General features: G+C 39.2%; 1 protein-coding gene across 1 annotated transcript in view; it reads right to left on the bottom strand.

Annotated features, from left to right (window-relative positions):
* Positions 1 to 6334: 6334 nt before the first annotated feature.
* Positions 6335 to 15989, bottom strand: part of PRSS55 (serine protease 55) — a 33066-nt gene continuing 23411 nt past the window's right edge. Inside the window, exon 5 of the mRNA XM_037812782.1 lies at positions 6335 to 6649. Coding sequence (XP_037668710.1) covers positions 6335 to 6649 — 315 coding nt within the window. The remainder of the gene's footprint in view (positions 6650 to 15989) is intronic.

Raw genomic sequence — 15989 nt, 5'->3', positions numbered from 1 at the left:
TTATATCTAGAAAACCCTGAGAAATCAACGATACACCTACTAGAGCTAAGAAACAAATTTAGCAAAGTAGCGGGATACAAGATTAATGCACATAAGTCAGTAATGTTTCTATATGCTAGAAATGAACAAACTGAAGAGACACTCAAGAAAAAGATACCATTTTCAATAGCAACTAAAAAAATCAAGTACCTAGGAATAAACTTAACCAAAGATGTAAAAGACCTATACAAAGAAAACTACATAACTCTACTAAAAGAAATAGAAGGGGACCTTAAAAGATGGAACAATATTCCATGTTCATGGATAGGAAGGCTAAATGTCATTAAGATGTCAATTCTACCCAAACTCATCTACAGATTCAGTGCAATCCCAATCAAAATTCCAACAACCTACTTTGCAGACTTGGAAAAGCTAGTTATCAAATTTATTTGGAAAGGGAAGATGCCTCGAATTGCTAAAGACACTCTAAAAAAGAAAAACGAAGTGGGAGGACTTACACTCCCTGACTTTGAAGCTTATTATAAAGCCACAGTTGCCAAAACAGCATGGTACTGGCACAAAGACAGACATATAGATCAATGGAATCGAATTGAGAATTCAGAGATAGACCCTCAGATCTATGGCCGACTGATCTTTGATAAGGCCCCCAAAGTCACTGAACTGAGCCATAACGGTCTTTTCAACAAATGGGGCTGGGAGAGTTGGATATCCATATCCAAAAGAATGAAAGAGGACCCCTACCTCACCCCCTACACAAAAATTAACTCAAAATGGACCAAAGATCTCAATATAAAAGAAAGTACCATAAAACTCCTAGAAGATAATGTAGGAAAACATCTTCAAGACCTTGTATTAGGAGGCCACTTCCTAGACTTTACACCCAAAGCACAAGCAACAAAAGAGAAAATAGATAAATGGGAACTCCTCAAGCTTAGAAGTTTCTGCACCTCAAAGGAATTTCTCAAAAAGGTAAAGAGGCAGCCAACTCAATGGGAAAAAATTTTTGGAAACCATGTATCTGACAAAAGACTGATATCTTGCATATATAAAGAAATCCTACAACTCAATGACAATAGTACAGTCGGCCCAATTATAAAATGGGCAAAAGATATGAAAAGACAGTTCTCTGAAGAGGAAATACAAATGGCCAAGAAACACATGAAAAAATGTTCAGCTTCACTAGCCATTAGAGAGATGCAAATTAAAACCACAATGAGATACCATCTAACACCGGTTAGAATGGCTGCCATTAAACAAACAGGAAACTACAAATGCTGGAGGGGATGTGGAGAAATTGGAACTCTTAATCATTGTTGGTGGGACTGTATAATGGTTCAGCCACTCTGGAAGTCAGTCTGGCAGTTCCTTAGAAAACTAGATATAGAGTTACCATTCGATCCAGCGATTGCACTTCTCGGTATATACCCGGAAGATCGGAAAGCAGTGACACGAACAGATATCTGCACGCCAATGTTCATAGCAGCATTATTCACAATTGCCAAGAGATGGAAACAACCCAAATGTCTTTCAACAGATGAGTGGATAAATAAAATGTGGTATATACACACGATGGAATACTACGCGGCAGTAAGAAGGAATGATCTGGTGAAACATATGACAACATGGATGAACCTTGAAGACATAATGCTGAGTGAAATAAGCCAGGCACAAAAAGAGAAATATTATATGCTACCACTAATGTGAACTTTGAAAAATGTAAAACAAATGGTTTATAATGTAGAATGTAGGGTAACTAACAGTAGAGAGCAATTAAGGAAGGGGGAACAATAATCCAAGAAGAACAGATAAGCTATTTAATGTTCTGGGGATGCCCAGGAATGACTATGGTCTGTTAAATTCTGATGGATATAGTAGGAACAAGTTCACAGAAATGTTGCTATATTATGTAACTTTCTTGGGGTAAAGTAGGAACATGTTGGAAAGTTAAGCAGTTATCTTAGGTTAGTTGTCTTTTTCTTACTCCCTTGTTATGGTCTCTTTGAAATGTTCTTTTATTGTATGTTTGTTTTCTTTTTAACTTTTTTTTTCATACAGTTGATTTAAAAAAGAAGGGAAAGTTAAAAAAAAATAAAAAAGAAAGAAAAACAAGGAAAAAAAAAAAGATGTAGTGCCCCCTTGAGGAGCCTGTGGAGAGTGCAGGGGTATTCGCCTAACCCACCTCCATGGTTGCTAACATGACCACAGACATAGGGGACTGGTGGTTTGATGGGTTGAGCCCTCTACCATAAGTTTTACCCTTGGGAAGACGGTTGCTGCAAAGGAGAGGCTAGGCCTCCCTATATTTGTGCCTAAGAGTCTCCTCCTGAATGCCTCTTTGTTGCTCAGATGTGGCCCTCTCTCTCTGGCTAAGCCAACTTGAAAGGTGAAATCACTGCCCTCCCCCCTACGTGGGATCAGACACCCAGGGGAGTGAATCTCCCTGGCAACGTAGAATATGACTCCCGGGGAGGAATGTAGACCCGGCATCATGGGACGGAGAACATCTTCTTGACCAAAAGGGGGATGTGAAAGGAAATGAAATAAGCTTCAGTGGCAGAGAGATTCCAAAACGAGCCGAGAGGTCACTCTGGAGGGCACTCTTACGCACACTTTAGACAACCCTTTTTAGGTTCTAAAGAATTGGGGTAGCTGGTGGTGGATACCTGAAACTATCAAACTACAACCCAGAACCCATGAATCTTGAAGACAGTTGTATAAAAATGTAGCTTATGAGGGGTGACAATGGGATTGGGAAAGCCATAAGGACCACACTCCACTTTGTCTAGTTTATGGATGGATGAGTAGAAAAATAGGGGAAGGAAACAAACAGAGAAAGGTACCCAGTGTTCTTTTTTACTTCAATTGCTCTTTTTCACTCTAATTATTATTCTTGTTATTTTTGTGTGTGTGCTAATGAAGGTGTCAGGGATTGATTTAGGTGATGAATGTACAACTATGTAATGGTACTGTAAACAATCGAAAGTACGATTTGTTTTGTATGACTGCGTGGTATGTGAATATATCTCAATAAAATGATGATTAAAAAAAAAAAAAAAAGGAATGGAGCTCTGATATATGCCACAACATGAATAAACCATGAATACATACTAAGTAAAAGAACCCAGCCACAAAAGACCACACGTTGTATGATTCCATTTACATGTAATGGCCATAATGGGAAAATCTCTGATTAGCCATCAGACTGATGGGGGCATGGGAGTGGGCGGAATGGGGAGTGATCTTGCCAAAGTCATCAGCGGCCTTCTTTTGAAATCCAGTGGACATTTTACAGTCCTTATTTTCTCTGACCTCTCAGCAGTATTTGATGTAGCTGACCACTCCCTCCATCTAGCTTCTGGGACACTAACTATTCTGGCTTTCCTCCCATCTCCCCGGCTGCCTCTCCTCAGTCTCCTTTGACAGATTTTGTCCCTCTGCCAGTCTCTTAGGTGTTAGTGTTTCTCTGGGGATTTGCTCCCCCCCCCCATTTCTTTTCATTTACACTCTCCCTTGGCAATATCTTTCACTCCTATGAAGGGAAGGGTCTGAAATCCATTCTCTCCCTTTTCCAGGGACACATAGGAAAGAAGTATGACTAGTTCAAATTCTCTAATACAGTAATGCCAGACCTATTGGAAAACACACAGATATTTTCTAGTGAGAGTATCCTTTTATATGGAATGCTTTAAGCAGGATGTACCTGGTCTATCTAGTATTGCTTATGGTATACAAACCTGGTATCTATAGATTTATGGGCATGATGATTTGGAAAATAGCATGTAAATCATGTACCAAATTGAATATAAAATGGAGATGTTTCTTACTGAAATTTAAGTACTTCTTGCATAAGTGATACCCCCACAGTCATCACTTAGAGATCTTATATGTTAAATACAGGCCAGAATTTGTCACATTACAGCTGGAAAAGAGGCAGATCTGACTCACCACAAGACATGGATCTTGGGAGAAGTGTGATCATAAACTGAGAATGGTGAAGGGAACTCCTCAAAAGAAACTAAGGTACTGGGTACAAAGCAGACCAAAAAAACAGTGTCCACCACAGCTTTGGCTTTGTGTCCCTGATGGAGGGAGATAATCTCTGAGGAGGTGTTTGGGCTATTCCTGTAATATGCCACCACAAAATTACCATAACCACCCATGCCTTATTCTTAAATGCAGATTACGGAGAATATCAGCAGTTTTTTGCTAGGTCAGAGGTTCCCAAAATTTCTCAGTTCATGGGCCCTAAGTGTCTCAGTAATTTTTTCGCAGTGCTTCTAGGCCAAAAGAAATACCTAATGGTTGCACTTATTAAGTCATTAGGTCCGAACGGCTTAATATTGGTTTACTCAATGTCCAAAAAGTTGCTGTTTCCCTCAATGTCCAACAGATGTCTCTGTGTATCCATAGTGTCTCTATGAATTTGCTGTAGTGTCCTGGGGCATCTCTGTGCGCTGTTGAAGAACTATGACTCTAGGTATTAAAATCCTGATGGGATATATATGATAATCACGTAGCATGACAAGTCACAAAAAAGTTGACTAGATAATACTTAAACTTACAAGTATGATAAAGCACTACATTGGTTGGTTAAATGTTATAATGGCAACAATGCTTTCATCTCACTATCTTAGCAGCCTCTTCCCTGTACTGAAGACATTTCTCCACCAGGGACCCTTCACATGGTATTTTATGTTACTCCTACATGTTAAAAATAAGGATGTGCTCATGAGTAGACTTACGTTGAGGACAATTACTTATTCAGCCTTCTCTTTTTACTCTTATATTGAGCAATTTAAATTTTTTCTCAGTACTCCATTTTCTATCATCTTTTTTCATTCCTCACCTTGAGAGTCCTCTCCTTTGGAACAGAAGGGTAGGCTCTCTTTTCCCACAGCTCTCAGCTTGCTACCAGTTCTCTCTTCTGGTTTATTCTTGAACCAAACTGATGGTGCTCATCTCCACCTGACACATGTTCTCCTACGTTTGTTCTCCATGCTTAGAAAGTTCCTACTTCTCCCTTCAATTGCCTTCTTCCAAGTTTCAGCTCCTCTGAAGAGCCTTCTGGGTTCCACCAGCTGTGGTGATGTCTCCCTGTACATCGTGCAGTGCTCACAGGTGGTCCACACTCTCTGGCACTCAATTGGATGGGTTGGCTGTGGGATGTTTAACCATTTGTCAAGAAACTCCGTGAGGACAGTGTCCTGCCTTCTGTTCAATCTCCCACAGTGCCTGCCACCGTGAGTTCTCAATAGAAGACTGAATGATTGAGTGCCACCATGTGCCTCTTTCCTCTGGGTTTGGATTTCCTATTGGATTCCCTGGGCCCCCACTAAGAATGCAGTGACAATTTAGGGAATGCAAAGCTTTAAATGGAAGTTTGGCCTTTTCCCATGACCCACAGCATGGCTGACACTTCTTCAGAAAATGATTGTGAGAGAAAATGCTTTCAAACTCTCACTTTTCCACCACTCCATTCTTGATCTGTCAATGCTTTTAAAGCACCAGTCTCTGGAAGTCATTTCTTCAGAAGCTCACAGGATCCTGGGATTTGGCTGCCGATCCGAATTAGCCAGGCAGGTTCCGTGGAGTTCATCCAGCCAAGAATTTCTACAATTAAAGGGCATCTCCAATATCCATTTGGCTTTATGCATTCAGAACAGCTTGATTTTTGTTTGGGGGACCACCTTTGATCCACTGTCAGTGCACACGTTTCTGAATGGTTGGCCCTTTGCTGGATCTGAGGTGGGCATGTGTCTCAGGACCAGCTTAGAGAAGTACCACTTTTGGGCACAGTGATTGATGTAGCAATTGGTTTGTGGGTTTATGGTTCATGAGTTCTACACCACGGACATTTGGCAAGAGTTATTGGGAAAAAGGCTGCTTTTTCTCCTGGGGCTGCTAAGCTTGTAGGATGTAAATTGGAAATACTGGTGGTCCTTATGGCTACCACTCAGAATCCCTTCTTGAGGGTGATGACCACAAAAAAGAAAGTCTCTGTTAACCTCTCTTGAGCCCCTAGCTTCAGCCATGCCTAAATCCATCAAACCATCCCTGGTTTCCATTATGTACAAAAATAAATACTCCTTTTTGGCTTAAGCTAGTTTGAGTTGGGTTACTGTCACTTGTAAGGTAAAGAGTCCTAACTAATGCAGGGAGCCAAAGCCAGTCCCAAAACAGAGCTCCAGCCTCTTTTTCTGGTCCTACCCTGGATTCTCCCTTTCTGCTATCAGCCCCAGTTCCTAGACCTTGGCTTTCACCTGTAGCAAGTCTGTCTGCTTATGGCACATTCTCACACACCATCCTTTGGTTAATGAATACACGTGTTTTATTATCAGTGGAAAACATTCCAGAACAGCAGGTAGTGCAGAAGATAGAGCAGGAGCCAGAACCTGGGACTTGGCTCTGAGAATTCTGAGGCCAGGGATTTCATCACTTCCTCTTTGGGAGGGGCTTCACTTTGCTCATAATTAAAAGGCCTTCCTTCCAACTGAGTCACATTCTTGATCCAGAGGTTGTAATTAACTAATAAGGTGTATATTCCTGGGACATTTATCTGTCCACAGCTTTTCCCCCAGCTGATGATGCCTACTTGGTACCACTTCTCTCCGGGATCTTGGGTGCAGACTAGAGGCCCCCCGCTGTCACCCTGTGGACAGAGAACACAGTTCAGGAGTGAGTTACATGCTAAACTGTCCATCTGAGGTAGACCACAGCTTATTAATGGAAGAGGACTCAGGTACCTCCCCTACTCCAGGTTGCTGAAGGAAAACTTGTAATTACCAACCAATTCCCTCTCCCATCATGGCCCTATGAGAGGAATGTGCTTCTGGCAGGCTGGCTCCCGGAGCTGTGAGGCAGAGAATTAGAATATGGGTGGTGGATAGGGCAGGACTCAAGAGGAAGAAGGAGAAGAGATAAAATGATCTACAGAATAGCGGGGAACAGGAAGACAGAGTGAATATATGCACAGGTTGAGGGAAAAGCAGAAAGTAATTTTGTGGACATTATTGAAAGAGAAGCTCTGGAAAGGTCTGTGAAAGGATTGGGGAGGAAAGAAAAAGGAATGCAAGAGGTGTTGCTAGATTTAAGAACTGGATCTCCTTTGATGTTCTTCTAGAGACATGGGGAAGAATGAAGTTCTTTTTAATTCCTTGCTGTAGGTTTTTGGGGGTGGGGGGCAAGTGAGCTAAGCTTTTCTGAATGTGAGGTCTCTCCATAATGGAATCAACGTGGATTTATGACTTCAATAGTTACCCATTTACATAGAGAATATATACCGAGTACCCACTGTGTACCATGCACATATATGGCATCTTTCATTCATTTTAATAGAAGGGTAATGAGACTCAAGGAGGATAAAAGGCTTGCTCAAAGTTATATAGTAGCCAGGAATCCAGGATTTTCTGATGCCAAAGCCCATGCTCTTTCCACCTTGCTATATTGCCTTTCATTGAAGGAGCTGAATGGCTACAACCTCTCAAGCAGTGTTTCTTCGGTGGAGAGATTGTCTCCCTTTCCGTGATTGTAAAAAGATGACCAGAATGAATGGAGTATTATAATGAATTCTAACAAGAGGTGGAGGGTTAACAGTTCCTGGACATGATATGGAAGGTGCAGTGTTAGCTCCTTCTATTTTCTCATTCAACCCCACCACCTCACAACTCTGAAGTAGGTATTTTGATTCTCATTTTGTAACTAGAAAATTGAGGCTCAGAAGAGGTTAGATAGTTTCCATTTACCAAATTTTTATTGAGGTAAAACTAATTGTTAGGCATTTGGGTTATAGAACCTTTTGGCCTAGCGAGGGAGAAACAAAGGTAAACAAATAGGATCAATGTGTTATATGCATCAGGAGAAGTATGAATGAGACACGGAAGAACAGAGTGAGGGAGAGATTGATTCTGTTGGGGAAAGGTCTTTCAGGAAAGGCTTCAAAGCACTTAGTTTGAAGGATGAAAGGAATTTGATAGGCAGAGTGTGTATGGAGGACTGATTGGAAGGGAGCCAGGCAGGTGGTAGAGAGCCTAGTTAAGAGGAGAAAGGTGATGAGGTCTGAACCAGGGCACAAGAAGGTCAGGATGGAGAGTGAGATGGAGTGACAGTAAAACCAACATGACCTGGTCACTGGTCATGGATGGATATGGACATAGATGGAGAGGGGGGAAGAACCGACAGGGACTCTTTCCACATTTTCCAGGTAAGACTGGGTACAGGTAAAGGAGACAAAGTTCAGGAGCAAGATCATGAGTAAATTTTGTTTGGGTAGAGTTTGGGTTGACTGGAATGCATCATCAAGCAGAGTGATTTACAGATCTACACTGTGAATCTGCAGAAAGATCAGGGTTTGAGACAGCTCAAGGATACTCAGTAAATGTCACAGAAAACCAAAATTACCATTTCCGGTAGACACCCATCTATTTTTTGTAGGTGCATTTGTTTTCTTTGTGCTAGTTCTGTAGCAAAGTCATGAGGCAAGAACCAAACCAGCAGGATTTCCACTCAAATAGCTCCTTCCATGACAGTTGTTTTTATAACTGTCTTCATTTTATGAAGGAATGAATGTTATAAAAATCTCATAAGAATGTTGCATTGGATATTGGTGATTTGTGTACATAACAGGGAGAGAATTGTCCTTGGGCAAGTAACCTAACTTTTCTAAGCCTGTTTCCTCACCTTTAAAAGAGATAACAACAACCACTTTCTCAGATTGTTGGCAGATGAAATGAAAAAATCTATAAAGCATTTGGCACAGGGTTTGGCACATAGCAAATACTCTAGAAATGGTGGTCGACATTATTTTACTCTTATGCGTTAAAACATTGTTTGTATATTAAGAAACAGAAAATCCCTTCATGGACAACTGGGACCCAGAGGGACATCAGCAAATACATGTCTTCATGCTTTTAATTTTTTTTCTCTTCCTTTTGGAAAGAAGGCAAGGAGTATGTCAAGGAGGGTTTTGTCTTAGCCAGTAAGGAATCTAGTGCTGATGACAGCCTGCCTAAGAGGGATTTTCCTCCCAAGGACTAAGGCTGGTAGCTAGCAACTTGTCTGTTGAGAAACACACTGACTGCAAGAGCCTCCCAAGCTCACCAGTATGAGATAATTGCACCACATGATCACTGCTATCCTTTTTGTGGGTACAAGAGGCAGATGCCCTGGCTTCTAGGCCTGGTCTTAGCTCTTACATTCTGAAACCTGTTTCTTCATCTGTTAAATGGAGAGCATGAGACCTGCACAGGCCCATCTTACAGGGTAGTGAAGAGGGCAAAATTATTTAGTACATGTGAAAGGGCCACAGAATTATTATACTGCTTCTGATCCATTCAGACATCAAAGGAAATGGTTGATCAAAATAACTATATAAGTTATTTGGGTTTGTTTTCTCATCTGCTAAACAGAGTTTTTTATTTTTATTTTTTTTTCTGTTTATATGCTCACACACATATTTTAACATTCGTTTAACATGGATATTATGTGTTTTATAACAGTCAGTTTATAGTCAAGGTAGTTTATACTGTATGTATTGAAAACAACCTAAAAATGAAAAATAATGGTGGAAGGCTTATGGAAAAATATTGCCCCTTGCCTCTGTGTGTTAAGTTCCATCATTTATTTCAACAAATATATAGTTTAGTATTAGAATTCTTAGCAATACTCTTTACACAACTGTGCTCTCATTCACTAATATTTGTAGGAGTCTGACCTCATTAATTAACATTTAGAATCAAGATTCCTTTAACAGTTCCTTCACTGATTGAGTCCTTTGTGGTCTCTGAAAAATACAAATCCACTTTGCTCCTAACATGTTATATGACAAAATTCAACTGTAGTTGCTCAACTGTGTTCTAATATTTTAAAGGGTTTTTAATCAGTATGATTTCTCTGATGATTAATAATCTGAGAGCTCAAATGGAAGGTTTTTTCACATAGTTTACATACATAGGGTCTCTCTCCAGTACAAATTCTCAAACTTTGACTAAGGGTTGAGCAATAACTGAAGGTTTTCCCACATTCATTAAAACCATAAGGCTTTTCTCCAGTGTGAAATCTCAAGCATTGAGAAAGGCATGCTTTGTAAATAAAGGATTTCCCACATTGATTACTTTCATATGGTTTCTCTCCAGGATGAATTCTTTGATGTTCATCAAGTGACTGGTTCCAGTTAAAGACTTTTCTACATTTGCTACAGCCATAGCTTTTTTCACCTGTGTGAGTTCTTTGATGATTACAAAAGCTAGAACTCTGGCTAAAGGATTTGCCACACTGATTACATTCATAGGTTTCTCTCCGTGTGAGTTCTCCTAGGCTGTTTAAGGGACATATAATAATTGAAGACTTATTATTATTAACCACATTTATAAGTTTTTTCTCCAGTGTGAATTTTCTTATGTTGATTACGGGATGAATCATAACTGAAGACTTTTCCACAATCATTACATTCATTGGTTTCTCTTTAGTATGAACATACATGTTGAGTAAGTTTTGTACTATAAGTGAAGGCTTTTCCACATTTATTATATTCAAGTGGCTTCTTTTTAATATGAATCAGTTGGTCTTCATTGACCATTGAGTTTCCAGTTTAAGTCTTTCCATAATTGTTATACTCATATAGCTTCTCTCCTGTATGAATTCTGTTATGAACTGTAAGCACTGTATTATGATCAAAGAAGTTTCCATTTAGAATACACAATTAGGGTTTCTGTCCTTTAGGATTCTTTTCAGATTGAATAAACATCATGGTCTAATAGAAGAGAGCTTTGCCAGCATTGTTACTCTTATGGGATCTTATGGGATTTCTGACTGATTCTGAATCATGTTTCGAACCTTTAACATAAGGGCCATAGTTATGGTTTGTGCTCAGATTATTATTTTTATTCTGATTCATAATATTCACAGTCTTTCTCCTGAGACATTATATTCTCTTGGATGATGGTCACTTGTCTTGAATATCTTGTCTGTGATCTGGGGAGATCTTCTAAGTTATAACATTTGTGGACCTCCCATAATGTGGGGGACTAGCAATAATCCCTTAGGAGTTATACCATTGTAGTGCCAAAGGATGGTTCTTGCATCAAAATATCTTGCTAACAAGTTTCCTCTTTCTTTTTTTTTTTTTTTTTTTTTTTAATCATCATTTTATTGAGATATATTCACATACCACGCAGTCATACAAAACAAATTGTACTTTCGATTGTTTACAGTACCATTACATAGTTGTACATTCATCACCTAAATCAATCCCTGACACCTTCATTAGCACACACACAAAAATAACAAGAATAATAATTAGAGTGAAAAAAGAGCAATTGAAGTAAAAAAGAACACTAGGTACCTTTGTCTGTTTGTTTGCTTCCCCTACTTTTCTACACATCGATCCATAAACTAGACAAAGTGGAGTTTGGTCCTTATGGCATTCCCAATCCCACTGTCACCCCTCATAAGCTACATTTTTATACAACTGTCTTCGAGATTCATGGGTTCTGGGTTGTGGTTTAATAGTTTCAGGTATCCACCACCAGCTACCAAAATTCTTTAGAACCTAAAAAAGGTTGTCTGAAGTGTGCGTAAGAGTGCCCACCAGAGTGATCTCTCGGCTCGTTTTGGAATCTCTCTGCCACTGAAGCTTATTTCATTTCCTTTCACATCCCCCTTTTGGTCAAGAAGATGTTCTCCATCCCACGATGCCGGGTCTACATTCCTCCCCGGGAGTCATATTCCACGTTGCCAGGGAGATTCACTTCCCTGGGTGTCTGATCCCACGTAGGGGGGAGGGCAGTGATTTCACCTTTCAAGTTGGCTTAGCCAGAGAGAGAGGGCCACATCTGAGCAACAAAGAGGCATTCAGGAGGAGACTCTTAGGCACAAATACAGGGAGGCCTAGCCTCTCCTTTGCAGCAACCGTCTTCCCAAGGGTAAAACTTATGGTAGAGGGCTCAACCCATCAAACCACCAGTCCCCTATGTCTGTGGTCATGTTAGCAACCATGGAGGTGGGGTAGGCGAATACCCCTGCATTCTCCACAGGCTCCTCAAGGGGGCACTACATCGTTTTTTGTTTTTTTTTTTTTTTCCTTGTTTGTCTTTTTTCTTTTTTCTTTTTTTTTTTTTTAACTTTCCCTTCTTTTTTCAAATCAACTGTATGAAAAAAAAAGTTAAAAAGAAAACAAACATACAATAAAAGAACATTTCAAAGAGACCATAGCAAGGGAGTAAGAAAAAGACAACTAACCTAAGATAACTGCTTAACTTCCAACATGTTCCTACTTTACCCCAAGAAAGTTACATACTATAGCAACATTTCAGTGAACTTGTTCCTACTACATCCATCAGAAATTAACAGACCATAGTCATTTCTGGGCATCCCCAGAACGTTAAATAGCTTATCTGTTCTTCTTGGATTATTGTTCCCCCTTCCTTAATTGCTCTCTACTGCTAGTTCCCCTACATTCTACATTATAAACCATTTGTTTTACATTTTTCAAAGTTCACATTAGTGGTAGCATATAATATTTCTCTTTTTGTGCCTGGCTTATTTCGCTCAGCATTATGTCTTCAAGGTTCATCCATGTTGTCATATGTTTCACCAGATCGTTCCTTCTTACTGCCGCGTAGTATTCCATCGTGTGTATATACCACATTTTATGTATCCACTCATCTGTTAATGGACATTTGGGTTGTTTCCATCTCTTGGCAATTGTGAATAATGCTGCTATGAACATTGGCGTGCAGATATCTGTTCGTGTCACTGCTTTCCGATCTTCCGGGTATATCCCGAGAAGTGCAATCGCTGGATCGAATGGTAGCTCTATCTCTAGTTTTCTAAGGAACTGCCAGACTGACTTCCAGAGTGGCTGAACCATTATACAGTCCCACCAACAATGAATAAGAGTTCCAATTTCTCCACATCCCCTCCAGCATTTGTAGTTTCCTGTTTGTTTAATGGCAGCCATTCTAACCGGTGTTAGATGGTATCTCATTGTGGTCTTAATTTGCATCTCTCTAATAGCTAGTGAAGCTGAACATTTTTTCATGTGTTTCTTGGCCATTTGTATTTCCTCTTCAGAGAACTGTCTTTTCATATCTTTTGCCCATTTTATAATTGGGCTCTCTGTACTATTGTCATTGAGTTGTAGGATTTCTTTGTATATGCAAGATATCAGTCTTTTGTCAGATACATGGTTTCCAAAAATTTTTTCCCATTGAGTTGGCTGCCTCTTTACCTTTTTGAGAAATTCCTTTGAGGTGCAGAAACTTCTAAGCTTGAGGAGTTCCCATTTATCTATTTTCTCTTTTGTTGCTTGTGCTTTGGGTGTAAAGTCTAGGAAGTGGCCGCCTAATACAAGGTCTTGAAGATGTTTTCCTACATTATCTTCTAGGAGTTTAATGGTACTTTCTTTTATATTGAGATCTTTGGTCCATTTTGAGTTAATTTTTGTGTAGGGGGTGAGGTAGGGGTCCTCTTTCATTCTTTTGGATATGGATATCCAACTCTCCCAGCCCCATTTGTTGAAAAGACCATTATGGCTCAGTTCAGTGACTTTGGGGGCCTTATCAAAGATCAGTCGGCCATAGATCTGAGGGTCTATCTCTGAATTCTCAATTCGATTCCATTGATCTATATGTCTATCTTTGTGCCAGTACCATGCTGTTTTGGCAACTGTGGCTTTATAATAAGCTTCAAAGTCAGGGATTGTAAGTCCTCCCACTTCGTTTTTCTTTTTTAAAGTGTCTTTAGCAATTTGAGGCATCTTCCCTTTCCAAATAAATTTGATAACTAGCTTTTCCAAGTCTGCAAAGTAGGTTGTTGGAATTTTGATTGGGATTGCACTGAATCTGTAGATGAGTTTGGGTAGAATTGACATCTTAATGACATTTAGCCTTCCTATCCATGAACATGGAATATTTTTCCATCTTTTAAGGTCCCCTTCTATTTCTTTTAGTAGAGTTATGTAGTTTTCTTTGTATAGGTCTTTTACATCTTTGGTTAAGTTTATTCCTAGGTACTTGATTTTTTTAGTTGCTATTGAAAATGGTATCTTTTTCTTGAGTGTCTCTTCAGTTTGTTCATTTCTAGCATATAGAAACATTACTGACTTATGTGCATTAATCTTGTATCCCGCTACTTTGCTAAATTTGTTTATTAGCTCTAGTAGGTGTATCGTTGATTTCTCAGGGTTTTCTAGATATAAGATCATATCATCTGCAAACAATGACAGTTTTACTTCTTCTTTTCCAATTTGGATGCCTTTTATTTCTTTGTCTTGCCGGATTGCCCTGGCTAGCACTTCCAGCACAATGTTGAATAACAGTGGTGACAGCGGGCATCCTTGTCTTGTTCCTGATCTTAGAGGGAAGGCTTTCAGTCTCTCACCATTGAGTACTATGCTGGCTGTGGGTTTTTCATATATGCTCTTTATCATGTTGAGGAAGTTTCCTTCAATTCCTACCTTTTGAAGTGTTTTTATCAAAAAGGGATGTTGGATTTTGTCAAATGCTTTTTCAGCATCTATTGAGATGATCAATTGATTTTTCCCTTTCGAGTTTTTAATGTGTTGTAATACATTGATTGTTTTTCTTATGTTGAACCATCCTTGCATGCCTGGAATGAACCCCACTTGGTCATGGTGTATGATTTTTTTAATGTGTCTTTGGATTCGATTTGCAAGTATTTTGTTGAGGATTTTTGCATCTATATTCATTAGGGAGATTGGCCGGTAGTTTTCCTTTTTTGTAGCATCTTTGCCTGGTTTTGGTATTAGATTGATGTTAGCTTCATAAAATGAGTTAGGTAGTGTTCCATTTTTTTCAATGTTTTGAAAGAGTTTGAGTAAGATTGGTGTCAGTTCTTTCTGGAAAGTTTGGTAGAATTCCCCTGTGAAGCCATCTGGCCCTGGGCATTTATTTGTGGGAAGATTTTTGATGACTGATTGGATCTCTTTGCTTGTGATGGGTTGGTTGAGGTCTTCTATTTCTTCTCTGGTCAGTCTAGGTTGTTCATATGTTTCCAGGAAATTGTCCATTTCTTCTACATTATCCAGTTTGTTGCCATACAGTTGTTCATAATATCCTCTTATAATTTTTTTAATTTCTTCAGGATCTGCAGTTATGTCACCTTTTTCATTCATTATTTTGTTTATATGGGTCTTCTCTCTTTTTGATTTTGTCAGTCTAGCTAGGGGCTTGTCAATCTTGTTGATCTTCTCAAAGAACCAACTTTTGGTGATATTTATCCTTTCTATTGTTTTTTTGTTCTCTATGTCATTTATTTCTGCTTAAATCCTTGTTATTTCTTTTCTTGTACTTGGTTTAGGATTGGTTTGCTGTTCATTTTCTAGCTTCTTCAGTTGATCCATTAGTTCTTTGATTTTGGCTCTTTCTTCCTTTTTAATATATGCGTTTAGTGCTATAAATTTCCCCCTTAGCACTGCTTTTGCTGCATCCCATAGGTTTTGGTATGTTGTGTTCTCATTTTCATTCGTCTCTATATATTTAGCAATTTCTCTTGCTATTTCTTCTTTAACCCACTGATTGTTTAGGAGTGTGTTGTTTAACCTCCAGGTATTTGTGAATTTTCTAAGTCTCTGATGGTTATTGACTTCTAATTGTATTCCATTGTGATCAGAGAATGTGCTTTGAATAATTTCAATCTTTTTAAATTTATTGAGGCTTGTTTTATGTCCCAGCATATGATCTATTCTGGAGAAAGTTCCGTGAGCACTAGAAAAGTATGTGTATCCTGTTGATTTGGGATGTAATGTCCTGTAGATGTCTGTTAAATCTAATTCATTTATCAGATTGTTTAGGTTTTCAATTTCCTTATTGGTATTCTGTCTGGTTGATCTATCTATAGGAGAGAGTGATGTGTTGAAGTCTCCCACAATTATTGTGGAAACATCAATTGCTTCCTTTAGTTTTGCCAATGTTTCTCTCATGTATTTTGTGGCACCTTGATTGGGTGCATAGACATTTACGATTGTTATTTCT

Source organism: Choloepus didactylus, chromosome 20 (genome assembly GCF_015220235.1).
Source record: "Choloepus didactylus isolate mChoDid1 chromosome 20, mChoDid1.pri, whole genome shotgun sequence".
Taxonomy (NCBI): domain Eukaryota; kingdom Metazoa; phylum Chordata; class Mammalia; order Pilosa; family Megalonychidae; genus Choloepus; species Choloepus didactylus.
Note: the sequence above shows the minus strand (reverse complement) of the source record. Positions and strands in the feature narration are given on the sequence as shown.